Below are 23,163 nucleotides of genomic sequence, written 5' to 3' on the forward strand. Positions count from 1 at the left end.
ATAATTACTTTTTGTTTTCTTATTACCATTGTACACAACTACTGCTTACTAGTTGAGGTTGTCATAAGGCGTTTTACTAATGTGAATATGAAAGGTATCTCAGCGACCCAATCTTAAAAAAAATTTAAAAAAGCTGCGTCGCTTTCTAATAAGTCGATGTCCTCTGAATTAAAATGTTTAGACGTAGTCACAGACATCTGAAATACTTTGACTCTGGTAGTGTGCTTTGTGTGATTATGAATAGTATTTAATGACACCTTTTAACACCTAAAAATTGGTATATAAGAGCAGACATTAGCGAAGCCTTAAACACAGATAGGAGAAGCTACGTCTGGGAAACGACAGTTCGTAGAAAATTGGCTCACTGTGAAATATTTTAAGCTTTTGCTATGTATTCGTGGCGTTATTTTCAGTATTTGTGCGCTGTGACAGCGTGTGCCAGCGGGGCAAGGGCCGACGAGGTAAGCGAAATATATACATTCATGACTTTAAGCTTCCTCTGGATGAAAGCACACTTATAGAGAATACACGCACGGTGGTTATAAGCAAATGTTAAGTCGACGACGGCGTTATTTAGGATAAATCCTAATGAATGTAAATGTAGTATTGTATAAATGTGTATACAGAAAAGGAGACAATTTATTTTTTTACATTTAGCTATAACTGAAGAAGAAAGTGGACATTATTCGAATGAAATCTCCCAATTATGTACTACTTACAGGGCGCCCCTTGTACAGGAATTGATAGGCAGAACTAAGATAATCGGGGGTTTAAGCTACTTTATTCCCTTACTTTTTAGGACTCTTATATTTTTCCGCGAAATTTCGATAAAATAACAGCAAACTGTGCATATTGCTCATGGGTGCCACGAGGCCTTACATTAAGCACAACATAGTTACTATAGTCGAATATAGGTCAAGACAAAAGCGGCATCCAGCTATCAAAGGACCTCCCTCAAACCAATAGCTGCCGAGGCATACCATGACGTCACGGCCGACCGCCTTGCATTTACGAGTAGCGCTTGGGACGTTGTTTCTTCGAGTGGGTCCGTCCTGGCAAATAGTTCCTAAATGCTTCATGAGTTCCAGCCAAAATCCCTACCTTTACTCAATTGGATTGATAGTCATTTGCTCACCAGAGTACTACAGGTAAAATGACGAATTCTGACGCTGAATTTCAGCACTGTCGAGTATTTACGAAACCGCTTCGTTGTTCAGCGCTTCACTGCAACTATTTTCAGTCATGCAGCCTTACAGGATGACACCGCAGGCAACACCGACCAACGCCTGCACCGACGGACGTACGCGACAACCGGAGGCGGCCATTTCGGTAAACGCCCGTGAGACCGTGAGCGCGGAAGAACATATTTTCCTGTCTTTTTTTTTACCGTATGTGCCGTGACGTCACGCATTTGGAGCGATGCAACTGGCTGAAGGAGGGTTCTTTGAGCGCTGTTTGCCGCTTTTTTCTTGACCTGTAACCGACTACAGAGGCCGTTCAGGATGCACTTTAAGTTATGTAATCCAGGATGGTCGTGAATAATACTGCATACCGACTTCAAGTCATATGAAATTTGAAACAGGCATTCGAATACAATTGCATTTTTAGAACAGCGGCAAATTTGGCCTGCTGGGCTTTGCACATATTGTCAGAATTCTAGGCATGATGGCACAATACGTATCAGTGTTTTCAGACCTAGGTCACTCATTTCGGCTTCGTCACGCTGCGGTTGCATGCTCCTTGTTTAATATGCCAAAGACAATGATCTACGTTCCGTAACCTAGAAATGCTTGCAAGTATACAAAATGTACCGTGTGCTTGCCCCGAGGTGCTGTCTTGCGTATGACGCACTACAATAATATTACGTGAAAATATGGCCAGTTTCACAGAACAAATTTGTAACGAAATACATTACGAAAGACAGTTCTGTATAAAGAACGTAACAAAATTTATATCAAGAAAGCGGTTAGGCAAGGAGACACGGTCTTCCCAGTACTATTCACAGATTGCTTAGAGGAAGTATTCAGAGAATTGGAATGGGAGAAGTTAGGAATAAGGTAGATGGAGAATACCTCAGTAATCGACGATTTGCTGATGACATTGCTTTGCTAAGTAACTCTGGGGATGAACTGTAATGACATATATTAGGAAAATTCGAAAGGTATCTTGAAAATCAATATGCAGAAGACTAAGGTAATTTCAACAGCCTCGGGAAGGAACAGCAGTTTATGTTAGGAAGCGAAGCACTGGAAGTAGTAGGCGAAAATGACAACTTAGGACAGGCAGTAACCGCAGATCCGGATGTAGAAAGGGAAATAGCAAGGAGAATAACATTGGGATGGAGCGCATTCGGCAAACACTCGCAGATTATAACTGGCAGCTTACCGGTATCACTCAAGAGGAAAGTATGCAATAGTTGCACCTTATCTGTACTCACCTATGGGTCTGAAACGTGGAGGCTAACAAAGAGTGTTCTAGGTAAGTTGCGGACAGCGCAGAGGCCTACGGAACCAAAATTTTAGTGGTAACGTTAAGAGATAGGAAGCGGGCAGGGTGGGTCAGAGAAATAACTCGTTACTGTCATTTTACTAGACAGCAATAAAAAATGGATACCGATAGGACATGTAGTGCGACAAGAGGATAAACTATAGTCGCTTAGGGTAACAAACTGGATTCCAAGGGAAGCAATGCGTAGCAGGGGCGGCAGAGAGTTAGGTGGGTGGATGAGAGCGCAGGGATCAAGTGGGTGTAGCTAGTACAGGACCGGGTTAATTGTTGGAAGAGGGCTTCGCACAACATGGTGTAAAGTCCGACTGATGATGAGATTAGAAGCACAAACGCCTTGAGTTGTTTTGCTTGGGTTTCCCACATGCTGTCATGTTGAGCTAAATATTTAGAGGTGCTTTATAAAAAAGAAAAAAAAAAACAACTGTGGCTCAGGCGGACTCCGAGTTCGTAAGTAGGCGTTTTTAACAAGAGGACTTGCCTTCGTCGCGAAGAAAACTTAAATTACTCTCGAGAAGCCCATTTTCAGCCTAGATTCCGCAGCTGACAAGGCGATTGTACTTTCAGTTCATCTGCCGCTGCATTGATATCTTTTATGTATAGAGAAGAGAGACTGATTACGACTGCTCTTGAAGGCTCCGTCTATGTTTCGTGCAAAAGTGGCGAGCTCTAAGTAGCCATACTGTGTCATATAGGCAGGATTTTCCAAAAACGTTGGAAAGCTTAGGCCACAGCGAAGGCCTCACCTCTAATAAATGGGCCTACATCTTTCGCCACATTATAATGTGGTAAACAAATACGGCACGCGGATTCAGCAAGTCTGAGTGAGAATTGACTGATATTTGACATTCGAATGAAGTTTATCTCTCTTTAGATGGAAAAAATCCCAACTTACAGAAACTCTTGATCCCCATGTTGCTCTAAAGGCCTTAGATAAAGTGATCATTCCGCTCTGATTAAGGGCGAACGTCCTCGTACTTAAACTGAAGTTTTAATTCGTCGCTGGTGTCTTGGAGAAAAACGGCCATTTGCTATTAGTCTAAGGACTCGACATCGGAAGTGACATGTTTGTCTTGAGAGTAATTATGCTAAGGTATTGCACACGAAGATTCCATCTCGTCAAGGTCACCGAGATTGCTATCTTGGCCAAGCTGAAGAAATTCCAGACGTCTCCTTCCTTTGGAACTAATATGCCTGGCACACGCCCAACGTAAATCTATCTTGACCTTCCTTGGCCTAAAGGAGCGCAAGAGAGTAAGGGAATTTCGATTGAAAGGAGTAGTCGCCGGATGGCCTGCAAAGAGTCTCCCAGAAGTGGACAGGGGAACCTCAATTGCTGTTTAGTTTGTACAAAGGCGTAAAATATATCGTTAAGGAAAGATATATTTTTACACTTCTCTTTTCTTCGCTAAAGTTAGTTATCTAATCATCTCTTTGTAAAATAAAATAAAAAATTCTAAAACAACGAGCTTGTTTTAAGCACGGCATTACTGTCCGCTCTGCTGAACACCATGTGCGGCGTTTGAGAGTTTTTGCAAGGGTTTACGACCTGGCGTTTCCGCCGCTGCTCTTCTGCGGATATCAGTATGTTCATAAGTTGTGGTGCATTTTGATCTTAGAACGCGCGATAACCATACCCGCTTCACACGTGCGAGCTGCGAGCGAGCGCGTGTGAGCAACAGAGCAAACCAAAGTGACTCAGGTGCGGTCAAGAGTGAGTATGGCGCTGTCGCAAGAATAAAAAATGCAACTAGCCAAGCTTAACACTAACTTTATATCACATAAACTAACATATATAAGACAAAAATAAAATCATTGAATAAAAAGGTTATATAGCGACTAGGGACGTACGCGCAATGGAAATCAGACTACTCGCTTCATCGTTCAAGGGATAGCACCAACCTCATTTCGCTATAACTTCCTCAAACATCCTTTGCTAAACGACTGCCGTCTGACACGATACGCATCTGTTTCTAGATAAAGACGACCTTGGGTGAAGGGTGTTAAAAGGACTTCAGCCGTGCCCGCGTGACAACCCTTGAGGACCCTCTTATCATAGGCTATGTAAATAAATCGAAGTTTGACGTTTATTGGAAAATAATACTTGGTAGAATATGCACATGAGGTGAGAGAAAAGGAGGCTTTCGTGTTTCTTAATTAAGCCCATACCACGCTTACAATTCAGGGGCAGCCATAAGAACAACAGAAGCAATAGAATGAATGCATGCACAGAAGAAAGAAGAGCGAAATTTCATTCAATTTTGCAAAAAAGCAACGTATTTGAGAGATATGGCCCGTCACTAAACTATTTATATTTAGGAGTCAAATTTCTTGCAGGAAAATAAGGATACAGATAAGCGCTTGAATGACAATATAAACAGCGTGAAGACGGTCTATATATTATTGTGTTCGGGTACTTGAACAGCGATCATTGAATACTGCTTTATTCCGCAAGGAATGTTTAGCAAGGTGGCAAAAATACAAATACAGTAAGGCGTAGAACAGCGTGGAAGGTGATCAAGAATGTATTAATCTGTAGATTGAGGGGCTGGTCAAAAGAGGAATGAAAAAAGACGAAAAGGAAAGGAATAATAAACGGCCACCATATATGGGTAAGAGCTGCAGGCATTGAGGGGGGAACAAAGAATTGCCAAGGGAAAATATTTACTATGATAAACTAAACGTACTCGCAAGTACGAAAATAAAATAAGAGTAGATAACTGTTCGTCAGGAAAAGTGAAGCGAGCATCATGGTGAAATGGAGAGATTACGCGTCATAGAACAATGACTGGTGGCTTGAAGCGAGAGAAAAAAAGGAAGCAAAGTTCTGCAGTTATCTCACAAGCAAATCGACCGAAAATGGAATCTTAGCGACAAGAAGACTGGAAGTGAACACTTGCTCGAAAGTAAATAAGGCAGTCGGATTATCACTGCATTTATGAAGTTTGCGAAAAAAACTATTGGAAGACCAAGAAAACTATGAATCCGTATAAGCTGCGTGGATATGGAGAATCCAAGAAAGAAGGAGCGGATTCATTACGGCAACGGCAATTGCTTAGAGGGAGACGATGCTGTGAACACATTACTTTCAGCATACTCAATTAGAACCGATGTAAGGGTAACCCCTGAAAATGAGTGAGTAGCGTCGGATGTCATGGAGCTCACTAATCCTTACTACATAAAGTCGCATAGGTGACACAGACAAAATGTTATCAATAACGATTTTAAATTGCGTTAATGGAGCAAGGAAGCTTTCTCAAAAGCATTGAGAAACAATATCAAATAAACAAATTTCAGATGGCTCACAACAAATAAAATAATTTGATTTATAAAATTGAAGAAGACATCATACAGCTTAAATCATTGAAACTGATTTTGAAACATGAGACTAATTGGGGTGGCTATACAGGCGGCAAAATTAAGAACGCTTTTATAGATAAAATCTAGTAAGATACTCGGAGAACTTCAGAACCAGTTTAAAAGCGGCAAGTGCTTATATGACAGTCTCTTCCAGCTTCCTTAATGCATAGAAAGACTGCAAGGATGGGACCCAGACCTACGTATTTTATATAATTAGGGCATATGACGACGTGAAGCTGTACTGGAACAGCTTAAAATATGGAGCGATCGTAATGTGATATTTTGATTTCCTACCGGAAATGATTTGAGAGAATAAAGTTTAACCTAAATATTAAGGGATAAGAAATACAAGAGGGATAGAGGTGCGCACTGCATAAAGTTAAGGTTTTCGTATATAACCTGTGTTGTTCACGCTTTGTATTATAAATACTTAAAGCAGCCTAAACAAAACTGTAGATTGGGCAAGAAGGTCGTAGAGCAGCGGCTGCTTGGCTTAATATATGCGGCATATGGTGCAATAAGCATGTATCCAAGCAGAATTTCAGTCTGCTTTATTAAGACGGGTGAGAGGATTCTCATTCATTTAGCCAATTATGTGACTACAAGGTAACGAAATATACAGAGGCGCACAGCACTAATATATCTTAGAATGGCTAAACGAAGAACGGATATGCATGAATTGCTCGAACAGTCATTAGGAAGAAAGGAATAATAGACTCCGGAAAAATGAAACGCAGGTTGCTGTTATGGACGACAGGTATGATATACTGGGGTGTTTTTAGAAAGAAAATATGTTGCCGGGACTTACTTTCGGGAATGCGTTTTTGACCTTAAGGCAGAAATACATTCAAGATTAGAAATGAAGGAAAAAGCTGCTGGAAACTTATTATTAGGGTCCCTAGGCAGAACCAGAAGTCAAGCAATAGAGTAAGACATGAACTGCGCATTGTTTGAAGTACGGTAAGCTCCGAGCAAAATATTATATCAGTAACGATTGAGAAACTTGAAGGTTGCATGAAGTGGGCAAGTAAGGCATGGAAATAATTATGCAGAAAGAGCATTGCTAACATGGGGAAATTTGCTAGCAACCTCACGATACGTACGCATATGCTACAAAGACGGAAACCTAAAGACATGATCGACCGCTAAAAACACGAAATGTAGAATCTGGATTAACTTAACAGAAAATAAGCAAGGTGTAGGAAGTAGCAGCGTCTGAAATGAGGAAAATGAAGTGCTAAATAAATTATCCTATTATAGATAAGAACATTACGCATGTGCAGTTTGTCGTAAACTGTAGAGGAAGCGGAGTATGCTATTCTGGAAGGCGATGATATTCAACCAAATTTCGATGCGGGTGCAGTCACTCTACCTGAGTCAACAGGGTTACAAGAAAACAATGGCCACGTAAATGATTCAGCTGTGGGCATTACCAAAACCGATAGGATGAAAGGTAGTTCCAGTGCATAGAGGTGGCATGATGTTAGAATTATAGGATTAAATTTGTCTATAAAGACAAATGCCAATTTATTGACGGATCTGAATTGCAATAAATAAGATAGTGGGAATTACAACTTTATTGATACACCAGTCAACGAACCCGAGGAGAAAAGTCCATCTGCCGCATCACTCCTAGACGTCGGCCATAATCCTGTGGGACACAGCAGCAGCAAGGGCTTGACCTATAATGTCCTGGTGGACTTTACGGTCTGGGCTGTACAACAAAGCCTCCCAGGATTCTCGAGTGCGCGAGCTGCAATACTGAGTTATACCATGCATACACCATATGAACCAATTTTGCTACCTCGACGCGAAATTGGAACTTGGACCTGAAAACTTCATGATGCCATTTCCTTTAGAGTACTTGGTTGGGGGCAAAAACCCTCTAATCTTATCCACATAACCGCCTATTTCTTATTGAGCGTGGAGTCTCGTACCGGGTATATTTATCGATTTAGTCTGTAGTAAAGTGTGATTTGCTGATATGCACGCATGTCGTCTCGACTGTTTATAGTTTCGGTGACTTGGGAGGGTTCGAGAAGATCAGGCTTTAAATAGTGCCGCGAAACCTTCAAAACAGTATTTGTTGTTTTTTAACAGCCGCCGGCATACAGGCTTATCACTCTGATTCTGGACCGCGTTTCAGTTCCGTAATCTTTGTTAATGCTCGATGTCGCGAGTCACACCTTTATCAGTTTTGTTGTAGCGCAAGATGCACCGAGATCTGTCTCGAAGGTTCCGGCCACTTGGGTGTCTTTCCACAATGTTCCAGCCCGTGCTGGTAGCTGTTTGCGACGTTATCTAGATTGTTCTGTGCAGCCTTTAAATTGAGCGTTGCCGAGTGTGACGGGCATTCTTTGCTCGACGATCGATGAGCACGTTTGTTTCTATCGCCGCCGCCGAGTTGCTTAGTTCTTTTGCTGGCGCAAGTCAGCCCAAATAAACAGTTTCTTTAGTGCAATCATCGACCCTTCAATTGTGTCGTCGACCTCGTCACCACTACGTGACATCTGGTGGGGGTGCTGCCTTTGATCCTTCAAGCGAAGATCCAAGCCGTGTTCCTGTCGCCCTGGAAGACCAGCCTACAGGTCACCGAGCCAGCCGCCGACTCCAAGGCCTACAACCCGAACACGGTCTGCTGCCTGAACCCATTCGATCTCGGAAGACATCGACGCTGACAATGGCCCAGCCTACAGCACCGGTTGTTTTCGTCCAACCTCGTGAGCCCCCCTGCTTCCATGGACTACCGGATGAAGATGCGGGAGATCGGATGGACCTTTTCGACTGTGTGGCAGATTTCAACGGCTGGAACGACGCTGTGAAACTCAGGCAGGTCTACTTTGTTCTTCAAGGACATGCCAGAATTTGGTTTGAAAATCACGAGACTTCTTTCAAGGATTGGGAGAGTTTCAAAGCAAAGTTCTTGATGGCCTTTACAAGTTCTGTCCGAAAAGAAAGAGCTCAGGCCCTCCTCCAATCAAGACTCCAACTTCCTAACGAGCCTGTCCTGGCATACGTTGAGGAGATGAAGCGTCTCTTTCGCCGCGCCGACCCTAACATTACCGAAGACGAGAGACTCAAATTTTTAATGCGAGGCGTGAAAGAATCGCTTTTCGCAAGTCTTGTCCGAAATCCGCCAAAAACAGCGGCGGAATTTGAAACGGAGGCGTCTACTATCGAGAAGACGTTGGCCACCCGGATGCGCCACTACGAGCGACCGCTTCAGCCGGACTGCTCAAACCACTACCCCAACGCATCCACAAGCGGAGAGAACCTTCGGGACCTCATCCGAGAGATCGTGCGAGAAGAGCTCCGCCGACTGATGCCATCATCGCAACAACCGCAGGTGGCGACGCTCGCGGACGTCATCCGTGAAGAAGTCCAGCAGGCGCTGGGCGTTCCTCAAGCGACGGCTGCGACTGTTCCAGCACACGAGGCAACAGCGATGAACTACGCTGGTGCATTACGTCGCCCTCCGCCCCGACGTGATGACTTTCCGAGCCCTCGCCGCAACCGTCCTGTTCCCGAAAGCCGCCCCTTGGCCCCGCCCGCCAAGCCTACCAACGACCCCCAAGCCCCAGAAAGTGCGACGCCTGGAGGACAGCAAACAACCGACCGCTCTGCTTCCATTGTGGTGAGGCAGGGCACATCCTCCGTCACTGCCCGTACAGGCGGATCGGCCTCCGTGGTTTCGCTGTCGACGCCCCACGACCCCGTCCTGGCGAGCGACCACAGGAAATCAACGACTTCCTGCGCAGCGGAGAGCACTCGTCACCAAGGCGTCTATCACGATCACCATCGCCGTACAATGCCCGATTTGCGTCGCCGGGCCGCAGTTACGTGCAAGGACGGTCTCCTAGCCCCCGTAGGAGAAACTAAAGGCAGCAACCTTTGGAGGTGAGGTTGCTCAACGGCGAAATGACGAACATCCTCCGCCGCCGACGACCACTAACGACAACGCAGCCATTTCACCGCCGCTCCACACGACGTCATCGACGACATCACGACCAGACTGCAAGCAGACAACGCCGCCCAGCGCAGTAACTACGGTATGCCCCGGCCATGACCTGAAGAAACGACGGAGCCGAGATCGGACACTAAGGCCCACGTGCAATGCGAGGACGCGAACAAGTGACCTTGAAGTTGATGTCGACGGTCGCAGAGTCACTGCCCTAGTAGACACCGGAGCTGACTATTCAGTCATTAGTGGACCGTTAGCCTCTCAGCTAAGAAAAGTTACCACCGCTTGGGATGGCCCGCTGATTCGCACAGCAGGTGGCAACCTGATTACTCCATCGGGACGATGCACTGCAAGAAAAACCGTAAATGGGCGTACTTACCCCACCAGCTTTGTGGTCTTGCAGCAGTGCTCCCGCGACGTGATTTTAGGCATGGACTTCTTAAATGAACATAGGGCTATCATCGACCTGCGATCCAAGCTCATCACGCTCTCTGCAGACAAAGCCATTCCTGCTACGACGACGTCGATGCAACACATCCCTCTAAACGTCCTCGACGAAGAACTGAACGTCCCGCCCCGATCAAGTATCGCAGTCTGCGTAGGTAGCGCCAACATCGAAACCGCTGAAGGCATCGTCGAAGGAAATATCCAATTGCTCTTAGAACGAGGTGTCGGCATCGCAAGAGGCATCACGAAATTCCGGAGAGGTCAAGCTCAGGTTCTGGTAACAAACTTCACCGAAGAATATCGGCATCTCAACAAGGGTACGACGATCGCCTTTCTCGACGAATTAGCGGACCTCAAAGATGTATTCACCTTCCACGACCAAACGCTGGAAGACGCACCGGACCTATTCCGTCAGCCCACATTTGACATCAACCCGGCATTGACCCACAACAGGAAAGACCAGATTCTCAGTCTGCTTCGAAGCTACGGGGAGTGCTTCTCATCGTCATCGAAGGTACGACAAACACCACTGGCCAAGCATCGCATAATAACGGACGAACACGCCCGACCTCTGCGCCAGAGCCCTTATCGTGTATCGCCGCGAGAACGCCAGGCCATTCGCGATCAAGTTGAGGAAATGCTGCGTGATGACGTAATCCAGCCATCGAACAGCCCCTGGGCGGCACCAGTCGTTTTGGTCAAGAAGAAAGACAGCACACTTCGCTTCTGCGTTGATTACCGCCGCTTGAATAGCATAACGAAGAAGGATGTCTACCCGCTTCCCCGCATCGACGACACTCTCGACCGGCTCTGCAATGCAAGGTACTTCTCATTGATGGACCTGAAGAGCAGATATTGGCAAATTGAGGTCGACGAAAGAGATCTCGAGAAGACCGCATTCATCACACCGGACGGCCTTTATGAATTTAAGGTGATGCCATTTGGCCTCTGCTCCGCACCAGCCACGTTTCAACGAGTAATGGACACTGTCCTGGCAGGCTTGAAATGGTAAATTTGTTTGGTATATTTGGACGACGTTGTTGTCTTCTCGTCAAACTTTGAAGACCACCTAAAACGACTACAGACAGCGCTGGAAGCCATCAAGTCATCGGGGCTAACGCTAAAAGCAGAGAAGTGTCACTTCGCCTACGAAGAACTCCGATTCCTAGGTCACATCGTTAGCAAGGACGGTATTCGCCCAGACCCGGAGAAAACAGCTGCAATCGCACAATTCCCACCGCCTGCCGACAAGAAAGCTGTGCGCCGATTCCTTGGGCTTTGCGCTTATTATCGATGATTTGTCAGAAACTTTTCGCGGATCGCCGAACCGTTGACGCAGCTTACAAAGGCTGATGTACCTTTTAAATGGGAAGTGCCGCAAGGAGAAGCCTTCGACGAACTTAAGCGCCGCCTGCAATGCCCTCCTGTACTTGGCCACTTTGATGAAAACGCCGAGACCGAAATTCACACCGACGCGAGCAGTGTAGGCCTAGGAGCCATTCTCGTCCAGAAGACTGCCGGACAGGAAAAAGTAATCGCCTACGCTAGCAGGTCTCTCACAAAAGCCGAAGTAAATTACTCGACGACCGAGAAGGAGTGCCTTGCGATCATCTGGGCTACTTGTAAGTTTCGTCCATACCTATACGGCCGACCATTCAAGGCGGTAAGCGACCATTACGCGCTCTGCTGGCTGGCTAATTTGAAAGATCCTTCCGGCCGCCTTGCCAGATGGAGCCTACGACTTCAAGAATTTGACGTGACTGTAGTCTATAAGTCGGGCCGGAAGCATTCCGACGCAGACTGCTTATCCCGCGCTCCCGTCGATTCTCCCCCGAAGGACGATGACGATGACGCCTTTTTGGGACCGGTAAACGCCAGCAGTTTCGCAGAACAACAGCGATCAAACCCTGAGCTGAAAGCGCTAGCCGATTACTTGGAAGGAAAGACCGCTTCCCCTCCTGGTGTGTTCAGGCGACATTTATCATCCTTCACATTAAGCAATGGCCTCCTCGTGAAGAAGAACTTTGCACCCAACAACACCGCGCAGCTTCTCGTAGTGCCTAAAACCCTTCGGCAAGAAATTCTGCAGGCGTTGCACGATGAGCCCACAGCAGGCCACCTCGGATTTGCGCGCACGTTGCATCGAATCCAGGAGAAGTATTACTGGCCGCGACTGCCTGCCGAAGTTTCCCACTACGTGAAGACGTGTCGTGAGTGCCAACGACGCAAGACGCCGCCGATCAGGCCAGCGGGACTACTAAAACCGATTCCGCCCCCAATCCTACCCTTTCAACAAATTGGGATGGATCTCCTCGGCCCCTTTACATCTTCGTCTATGGGTAACAAGTGGATCATCGTGGCCACTGACTACCTTACCCGTTACGCCGAAGCAAGAGCACTACCAAATGGTACCGCGGCAGAAGTCGCCAAATTTTTTGTCGAACAAATTCTCTTGCGACACGGCGCCCCAGAAGTGCTCATCACGGACAGGGGAACGGCGTTTACGGCAGAGTTGACGCAAGCCATCCTGGAATATAGTCACACAAGCCATCGACGAACAACTGCGTACCATCCCCAGACCAATGGCCTTACGGAGCGCCTGAACAAAACGATCGCGGACATGATCGCTATGTACGTCGACGCTGAACACAAGACCTGGGGCGTCATCTTGCCGTACGTGATCTTCGCGTATAACACGGCAGTCCAGGAGACGACTAGAGCTACTCCGTTTAAGCTTGTGTACGGCAGGGAGCCCACGACGATGCTCGACGCAATGCTGCCGCACGTAACCAACGAGGACAACCTTGACGTCGCCGCCTACCTGCAGCGTGCAGAGGAAGCTCGACGACTCGCACGGCTGCGTATTAAAGACCAACAGCGCACCGACAGCCGACGATACAATTTACGACGACGCCACGCAGAGTACAATACACGGAGACCAAGTGTGGGTTTGGACACCAATTCGCCGTCGCGGATCAAGTGAAAAGTTGTTGCGTCGATACTTTGGGCCATACAAAATCCTTCGCCGCATCGGACCACTGGACTATGGAGTCATTCCCGACGGAACGTCTGAATGCTTGACTGGAAGTGGCAGCCTTGGAAGTGCATCGGCGACTTCCATATTTTTTCCTTTTTCGTACTGTAGCGTGTACCGATAAGCTGCTAAGATGATATCCCAACGCTGCATCTTCACTCCGGCCAGAGAAGTAATTAGTTTATCCGATGCCAAAATGCCCGACAGCGGTTGGTGGTCTGAATACAGCGTGAATTTGCATCCATACAGGTATCTATGAAACCTGCCTAGACCAAAATATTTTAGTCTGGCCTTCCTTCTCGCCTTGCGCGTAGTTGCGCTCCGCTGTGTTCAATGTTCTGGAGGCAAAGGCGATGGGTCTCTCTGAACCATGGGCATGACGTGAAATATTACGGCCCCAATACCGTAGGCGGACAGGTCACAGCTTAACCCGATTGGCTTTTTTACGTCGTAAAAGGTCAGAACTTCACTGTCCATGAGGCGCTGCTTAGATTCCACAAATGATCTTAGCATGCGTCCGTCCAAAACCAATTCTTGTCCTTTTTTATGAGCAACTGTAGCTGAGTTTTTGCTGAAGTTTGCGTAGAAATTTAGTAGACCTAAGAAGGCTCGCAGTTCAGTTACAAGCCTGCTTGACTGAGGTGCTTCTATGGTTGCTCTTATCTTTGTCGCAGAAGGTAAAATGCCATCTCCTTTCGCTTTTTCCCCACGATAAACGACCGACTGGTGGAAGAAACACATTTCTGATATTGTGCTTTGCTAGTCTTTCAAGAACCTTTTCCACGGTTTTTGGACAGTCATATATGTTTTCACCTACAGAGATGAGGTCGATATAGCACCCCACTGTTGAAATTTGTATTCAAACGTCGTCCATTAACAACTGAATGATAGCAGGGTGGTAAAGAGTCCGTAAGGAAGCCGTTGAAACTGAAATAAGCCGAGATGCGAGGCTCAGTAAGTGGCACTTGTTGATAGGCTTACGATAGGTCCATGACGCAGAAAATATTTCCTCCGGCAAGCATAAAATAGAAATCTTCCGGCAATGGCAGAGAGCAATGATCCGTTTTCAGAACAGGATTAACCGTGACTTTGTAGTCGCTGTATTACCTTAATCCTGCGTTGCATTTCTTCGCAACCACTACCAGAGGCATTTCCCAATCGCTTTTCGTCGCTTTTCGTGACTCGCTTCAGTATACCAGCTTGCTCGAGCTTTTCCAATTCTTTTGCTACTTCCTCTTTTATGGCAAACGGTACTGGTCGTGCTTTTGTGAAAACTGGTGGAGCCACTTTTTTTAAAAAGATACCAGCTTCATAGTTTTTCATGATCCCTGGGGTGCTCTTCAAAACCTCGGGATACTTCTTCCGTAGGGCTTCAACCCTTTGTTCCAGGAGTCTATCCGAGGACATGGTGTATACTGCTTTCCAGTTTATTTTTAGTTTTTCTAGCCAGTCTCTTCCCATGAGAGCGGGCATCGACGCTCCTTTCTCTTGTGCTATCACAGCGGGCAAAGTGATTTCGCTTCCTTCCTGGTCTACCAAAACGTTTGCCTTTCCAAGTACTTTCAGCTTTTTTCCTGTGTAAGTGCAGAACGACACATCTGTTGGCACGCATTTTACATGCGAAAAACATTGCCTGTATAAACGTTCTGGTACATCGTGGCCACTGCACCCGTTTCAATTATCATAGAAACAGCCTTTCCTTCAATGTTGAGGTCTACGCTGTAGCCCCTTGAATGTTTGCCTGAGTAGAACACAGTACGACAGCTCAATTATTCTGATTCGTCGTCCGTGGTATCAACGTATCTGACAGCACTTGTTTTAACTCCTTTCTTGCAGACGGCTTGCAAGTGCCGCTTTGTGTTCCAATTTCGGCAAGTATGGTTCCGATACCAACATTGTTCTGCCTGATGTCGCTTTTCGCAATGCCAGCAAGCACTGCGCAGCTCTTTATCTTACTGACATTTAGACCGTACAAGTGTCTTCGATTTCTTTCCATTAATACGGTCTCGTTTATCGCGAATGGCGTTCACGCTGGGCAGTTTTCCGTCAAGCTCATGCATTTGCTTTGCCTGTTGTGCAGCTAGATCTTTGTCTAGCGCCATCTTGCATGCCAGCTCGAATGTCAGATCTGCTTATGCAAAAAGAGCTCGTGGCGTTTCTTCGTCACCCAAATCAGCTATCAGTCTGTCACATAGGACATTATTTGGAAACGTGCCGAAATTGCAATCTCTTCCAAGATGCTTCAATTCAGTGACGAACCATTTGACACTTTGATTTTCATGCTGCATTCGGCGATTAAACTTAATGTTCTGCAATGATTGAGTGAGCGGGACTGAAATGAGCTTCTAAAAGCTGTTTAATTTCCCCGAAGGTCTTCTGAGACGGCAATTCTGGAACCACCATCTTCTATAATTCTTGATATGCTTCCACTCCGAGTACACTGAGAAACAACTTTAGTTTCTTGTCTTCAGGGATATTATTTATGTATACGTAGTTCTCAAAACGTTCAAAATATGAGTGTATATTGTCAATTTTCGGGTTTAATTCTGTCATCCGGCGAGCTTAGGACCATGGCCTGGTTCTGTTATAATGAGCAAAGTTCACTTATATGTAGAGCTGATTTCCTCGATGCGTCTTTTTCGTAGTGCCCGTTCCCGTTCGCTTGCTCCAACCAGCTACTGAATGTTCATGAAAGGGCTCCGTGACGCCTCTCTTCCTCACGAAGTTCTTGTGCTGCTCTGGGCCGTCGACGAAATCCTGGCTGCAAGGGCTCCGTGTCGCCTTGCACCGGGGACGGTTCACCCTAGTGACTGCTGCTGGCCGGCAGCGATTAACTGCACGCTGGGTCCCACCCTCGTCGCCAGATGTCGATTTTCAGCAGCAGACAGACGAGCCAGTGGCAGCAACGCAAAAAGCATTTGTTTCAATAAATCAGCGCTCTTTTATGGATAAAGCTGCAACGAGCGCCAGCACACGTCGTCAGTGTGCAATCGTATCACAACCCGTGGCCGGTACGGAGCATAAACAGGAATTTTAGAATGATGGCAACTGTCATCACCCCATTTCAAAGGAGACGCGGGTTTGTTGGATCCATATACGCGTAGACCTGTACTCGCGCGCAGCGTCATATTGTGGAGTGTCTCTTCGACATAGATATAAATCGCTGACTTTTGGAGATTTTCAACAGCTTAAAGAAAGAAGCCGACCTCCACTGGTTCCCTTTTTCTGAATTTAGCAAATAAGCTGGATTCACAGAGGCTGCGTTTCTGCGTCGGTGGAGGCGAAAGTGAGCGTGATAGGTTTGGAGATGGTATTGTGTGTATTGATATATGTTCGAAGTATGCCAATAGAGAAAGACTCATGCCAAGACGCTATTACCATTGAAGAAAACTGAAGGTCCTCAGCACAAGACCCGTATTCCGAGTTTGCGTCGTTATCGAACTGTCGCTATCTCACGTGACCTCAAGCGGTCGGATTGGCGGAACCGTGTGGTGCCATTACGGAACCGGAAGAGGTGGTAACATGTTGTTCTGGCGTTTCCACCAATCAGATGACTCGAGGTCCCGTGAATAACGACACTTTCGATAACGGCGGAAACTCGGAATAAGGGCCAAATGAATAAAATTCAAATAAAACTTATTGCAAGTGGTTGAAGCCTATGCATACTACATACTAGTAATTCGAATAGGTTTTTATTCGCTCGTAAGGAAAATTTAGCATTGTTCAAAAAGGCTATGGTAAAGAAGAAAGGTTTGCATTGGCGAGAGTGAGAAGAGCCTGGGCATAATACTCTGGCATAATACACACCCGGCAACTTCCTGCAAATTCTCGTAATGCACGTCATGATGACGGCTGGTAGAAAAGGTATTATGGAAGGTCTGCTGTGAACTCGGAATCAGCCTTTCGCTCACGTGCACTTTCTTCTTACTCTGTACATGGCCGTAGCTGGCCGTACCAATGCGTTCGGTCGGCAACTGTAAGAATAAGAACACTACTTTTGGCCGCTACACACATCAAGAGTATTGTACATTTCCAGACAACGACCTCATCGTAAAGCTATCTACGGCTCATAAGTAGGTCTGGGGCCTCATAATGTCGTTGCTATAACATGACTATAGTACTCCTCAGTCCCCTAGAACCAACCGCATGCGTTCAGTCTCCTAAATAGGACTGTTAAGCATCCAGGTCTGCACAAGTTTGTATGCTAGACCAGTGACTGACAGAAATGTCATCGGCCGTGAATTCTTCCGTCTGCTTGAAAAAACTGAAAAGAAAGTAAAAGACAGAGAAGACAAATTTTGAAGCAGTGAATTTCGTCAAACAATTGCATTTTTGTTGTGGGGTTTTTAACCGCTAACGACTACAAAGAGATTAAACAATCGCAGCAGATTGATAACTACTGACGTTACTCAGCTATGACGCTATCATCAAGGCCACCTTTAGCTTCTCTCATGTTCATTTAAAGAAGGCATGGAGTCCGAATAAGGGGTTAAGCGAAGTAAAACAACGCTAAGAGTACCGTGTATGTGGAATCTGCTGCACGTGTTCGCAATCACAATAAGCAATTTAACCATCAGTAGTGTTTCAACAAAAAGTAGTCAGCTGTTGACTTCGTATAAACGATGAATGAAACCTATCAAATCGTTTCAGAAGTAGTAACTTAGGAATCTGTTTATGCGCGACTATATACAGCATAGCAGACAAAAACAAGTCAAGTTGTCGAAACGTTGCCTCGACCTGTGAATCGAGGTTCCCCCTCTACTCTTGTTCAGTGCCTCTTTCATACTGTGTAGCCATCTTCTTTCTCTTGTGCTGCTCCGGATGTTTACTAAACGCGATTCTAGATTACTTTATACATTACGTAAGGCCTTCTTTGCAATAAACAGCCTACCTTACAGCAGCCCACGGACAGTGGTTTAAACAAACCTAACTTTTGCTTCTTTTTTTCTCTGTCTTCGACAGGTGCATGCGCGAAGCAAAACAACTGGCCCGAGAAGTTTTGTTATACCTTGGGAGGTACTAAGCCTGCATCTCATATTTTGGAACTTTTGTTTTTGATAATGTCATATCGAATGTCTTGTGAGCACTACCACGAACAGCGGGTCAAATTCTTAGCCGGAAATAATAATAATAATAATAATAATAATAATAATAATAATAATAATAATAATAATAATAATAATAATAATAATAATAATAATAATAATAATAATAATAATAATATAATAATAATAATAATAATAATAATAATAATAATAATAATAATAATAATAATAATAATAATAATAATAATAATAATAGCATGGCGCGATGTCGTATGCTTCTCACCTGTGAAAAAAGTGCGATACTGTTGATATCGTGAAATTGATCATGGCTCCCAACATGCAAAGCCTCCGCGTATCGTCTTTCGACTGGATACTTTGTTATAGAACGCTAGAAGAGGTTTAGCAGTCATGTAGATGCAGTGTTACAGCGATCGCCTTAGCACATAGCTGCATGCTGACCGCCGGACATGATAGGCCAGTATTGCTCCAAGTATACTTAAAAAATCGTGTACGTTGTGCGACAGAAGTGAGCAGCAAAATATTGTTCAAATTTGGAGGAATTGTTTGTAATTTATTAAGCAAATCACATAACGGCGTTTTATACTGAACCTGCTAAACTACTCACCAGATGCACGATATCTGAAGTTCTCTGAAACTTCTGGCCCTGATTAAAATACGCGCGAGAAAGTACAGATGTGAAGAAAAGGTTGTCATATTTCTGTATTTCTAACTTAAAGATTTACCACGCTATACCTTACCCATTAGCTCGATCGAAGACAATATCATATAGTTTACTCAGAAGGAACAAAGGTTTATACCCACACTGAAAGGTACTGAGTGCGTAACAAAGTGTTTACTTGCTATGTGGGAGACCGACAGTCTAATAAGTTGGTTGTTCATAAAACACGTTCCTTGGCAGATTAGGTCGTAGCATCTGCAGCCGTCCGGGCATGGCGCACTGCGAACGAGAACCCAACGTCTTGATGGCGTTAATTGATCTGTATGCAGCGCGCAGCAATAATACTGGTCCTAATCATAGAGAAAAAGAGTTCTGACCTCAGAGCATGTCTCGCGCAATCACCTGGGCGCAATCACCTGGGCCATCCACTTAGCGAACACCGACAAGGACACTTGTGACGGAAGTGACTTTGGTCTGTCGCCCAAAATTAGGGCGATGTGCACAGAGATGAAGTCTGTCGAACGGGCGAAAGTGCTTAACGAAATCAGGGGTGGCATTTAATTTATCATTGGAGATGAGAACCATTCATACATTATAGTCAATCTTTAATGACAGACCTCGAAATTTATCCACAGTAAGATGTGTTGTCGGCCTAGTTGGTGCAGAACTTCAGACATCTTATAGTAGCGCGAAACAACACACACAAGACAGGGTACAGGACGAGCGCTATAGCGCTCGTCCTGTACCCTGTCTTGTGTGTGTTGTTTCGCGCTACTATAAGATGTCTGAAGCTCGAAATTTATCTTCTTCCGACAGCAGCCAGTTCATTACTCTCCAATACTTTACACTCTCCGTAATGTATGCGCATACCTAGCCTTGCAATCGAGGGTGCTAAAGCAGTGTTTTGCAGCGCGTTTCTTTTTTTCATAAATGGGGTGTAAAACACGTCTTGACGTAATCTGCTACGCAGTCCTAGGTAGCTAGTGAATTTTATCACATTTTCAAGCACAAGAATCTGCGTCACGTTTGTCGCCACAGATGTTGCTCGCTTCGCGCCGCAATCTTCAGGCATATAAAACATTATAGTGAAGAGGGGTTTATTGGGAGTTATTCGGATGACTGGAGACGGCGACCAGTGACAAGGCGATCATAGAGCGAGGCACAATATCGGCCGAACAAGACGGTCTGAGCTGTAACTGCGCGCGCCAGCTGATCGGCGTCTTCAGCGTCGTTAGCTTCGGCGCTGTATCACCTTCTTCCTTACAATTGCCCCGGCGGAAAGAGGCAGCCATCCTGGCGACTTAGGGCGAGGGTATGACAAGGGGGTCGTAGTATGGCTTAAGTCGACTGACGTGAACAAGTTCTCGCCCGCGGCGATGGTGGTCTGAAGAAGGCGTGGCCGGCTCCTCGACGTAGTTATCTGGTAATCTACGCTTTAATACACGATAAGGGCCATTACACCTTGAAGAGAATTTTGAATCAGCTGGAACACACAGCCAAACAAAGGTGTTGGTAGGAAAGTCAGCAGCGGGCTTTCCGTGATTGCTCTCATGTCGGCGAAGATCTTGAATGTCCGGCGTGAATGAGCGCGCCAGCTGACGACAATGCTCAGCGTTACGGGCAACAGCAGAAAGAGAAGTGTACTCTGAACTGTTGGGGTGGTAAGGAAGTATGGTGTCCAGTAGACAGGAAGGCTCACGATCGTATAGGAGAAAGAGTGGGGAAAATCCAGTCGTTGCCTGAGACGCTATGTTATAGGCATAGGTGATGTATGGAAGCACCTGATCCCAATTAGACGCGTCAGAAGAAACGTACATGGCGAGCACGTCGCCAAGCGTTCGGGTAAACCTTTCTGTGAGGCCGTTGGTTTGAGGATGGTAAGCTGTGGTGGTTGGATGTATTGTTTGGCAAGCTTCCAACAGCTCGCTGACCACTTGAGATAGGAAGACACGACCGCGGTCACTGAGAAGTTCACGAGGAGCCCCATGACGTAGAACGAAGTGACTCAGGATGAAGGAGGCGACGTCACGAGCACTGGCCGTAGGCAGGGTTGCAGTCTCCGCGTAGCGAGTGAGGTGAACCATGGCGACTATTATCCACCGGTTGCCTGATGTCGAAGATGGAAGGGGACCATAGAAATTGATGCCGACACGATGAAAGGGTCGCGCTAGACAAGACAATGGCTGTAATGGGCCAGCGGAGGGGCGCGGAGATGACTTCCGCTGCTGACCAGCAGTACAGGACCGAATATAGTGGCGGACAAAGTTGTACGTCCCCTGGTGTTGAAAACGCTCGTATGTCTTCAGCGGGCCAGCATGTGCGGCTTGCGGGTCGGCTTGGTGATGGGCACAAATGTCTGTGCGAAGATGGCGGGGAATGACCAAGAGCCATTTGCGACCATCCGGGCGATAGCTTTTGCGATACAGCAGACCACACCGCATCGTAAAATGGGAAGCTTGGCGACGAAGGGCTCGCGGGAATGAAGACGTTGAAGACGCGGTGAGGACGTCTAGGAGGGAAGATATCCAGGGATCCCGGCGTTGTTCAAAAGGCAGGTCGTCGGAGGTGAGGGCTGCAACGGAGGGTTCGGATATCGAGTGCGAGGGTGCAGGAGAAGGCAGCAGCGATCGCTACAAGGCGTCAGCGTCGGAGTGTTTGCGTCCTGATCGATATATCACTTCAAAGTCAAAGTCTTGAAGGCGAAGAGCCCAGCGGCCGAGGCGCCCAGAAGGGTCTTTCAGGGTAGCCAACCAGCAGAGGGCATGGTGGTCGGTGATGACGTTGAAGCGGCGGCCATATAAGTAAGGGCGAAACTTCGTTAAGGCCCACACGATTGCAAGACACTCCTTTTCTCTGACGGTGTAGTTATATTCAGCAACCACATATTCGGAAAAGCCTAGTTGCGTTCAGCGAGGACAGCACAGAGGCCGATGCCGCTGGCGTCAGTATGCACCTCTGTGGGAGCGGATGGGTCGTAATGGCGGAGAATGAATGGGTGGTGAAGTTAGTAGACGTCGGAGCGTAGTGAAAGCATCGTCGCAGAGTGGGGTCCATGTAGACAAGACGGCGGGGCCATTCAGCAATTTTGTAAGTGGTGCAATGATGGTAGCGAAACTCTGGACAAAACGGCGAAAATATGAGCATAGGCAGACGAAGCAGCGCAGCTCTTTAACAGACGTCGGTTTCGGGAATTCAGTGACCGCACGTAGTTTGTCCGTATCGGGCAGGACACCATCTTTGGACACGACATGACCCAGTATTGTCAGCTTGCGGGCGCCAAAACAACATTTCTTCAGGTTAAGTTGGAGACCGGCGCCAGTGGGACAGCTCAGGATTTGGTGCAAGCGGACGAGGTGCGTCGGAAAATCGGGAGAGAAAACGACGATGTCATCCAAATAACAAAGACAAATGTTCCACTTGAGGCCGCGAATTATGTTGTCTATCATTCGCTCAAACGTAGCAGGAGCGTTTCTAGGACCAAACGGCATCACAGTGAACTCAGATAGTCCATAAGGGGTAAAAAAAGGCTGTCTTGGGTCGGTCAGACTCAGCCATAGGGACTTGCCAATAGCCAGAACGCAGGTCCAGAGACGAAAAGAACTCGGATCCTTGTAAACAATCGATGCCGTCGTCGATGCGGGGTAGTGGGTATACGTCTTTGCGAGTAATGTTGGTAAGACGGCAGTAGTCAACGCAAAATCTTATAGAGCCATCCTTCTTTTTCACAAGTACCACAAGAGACGACCACGGACTAGATGAAGGCTGAATTACACCACGTTGTAGCATGTCGTCGACTTGGTCAGCAATAACGCGGTGCTCCTTAGGCGAAACACGGTAAGGGCGCTGGCGAAGAGGGGCATGACGGCCGGTGTCGACGTGGTGAACCTCAGTCGCACGGCCCAAGGAAGTCGTTTGAGCATCAAACGAAGAACGAAACTGGTTGAGGAGAGCAAACAGTTGTTCACGGTGAGTCGGGTCGAGGTCACTAGCCACAGACGATTGAAAAAGGTTCCAACTTGGTATATCGGAAGGCTCAGTAATCGGCGTTACGGAGGCTACGTGGGCACTCTGTGGTAGATACCCATCAACCTCAAACGGCGAGATGAGGTCAGCAACTTCAATATGACCAAGG

General features: G+C 46.5%; 1 protein-coding gene across 2 annotated transcripts in view; it reads left to right on the plus strand.

The window, feature by feature from the left end:
* Window positions 1-286: 286 nt before the first annotated feature.
* The window catches only part of LOC146200872 (uncharacterized), a 137,958-nt gene continuing 115,081 nt past the window's right edge, over window positions 287-23,163 (plus strand). The window contains exon 1 of one of the 2 annotated variants that reach the window (XM_084595609.1): window positions 287-461. In XM_084595609.1, coding sequence (XP_084451735.1) covers window positions 390-461 — 72 coding nt within the window. In that variant the 5' untranslated portion in view covers window positions 287-389. The remainder of the gene's footprint in view (window positions 462-23,163) is intronic. The other variant, XR_014705277.1, reaches the window with a different exon arrangement.

The sequence above is a fragment of the Amblyomma maculatum genome, chromosome 2 (assembly GCF_055883805.1).
Source record: "Amblyomma maculatum isolate TAMU_Amacu chromosome 2, ASM5588380v1, whole genome shotgun sequence".
Lineage (NCBI taxonomy): Eukaryota > Metazoa > Arthropoda > Arachnida > Ixodida > Ixodidae > Amblyomma > Amblyomma maculatum.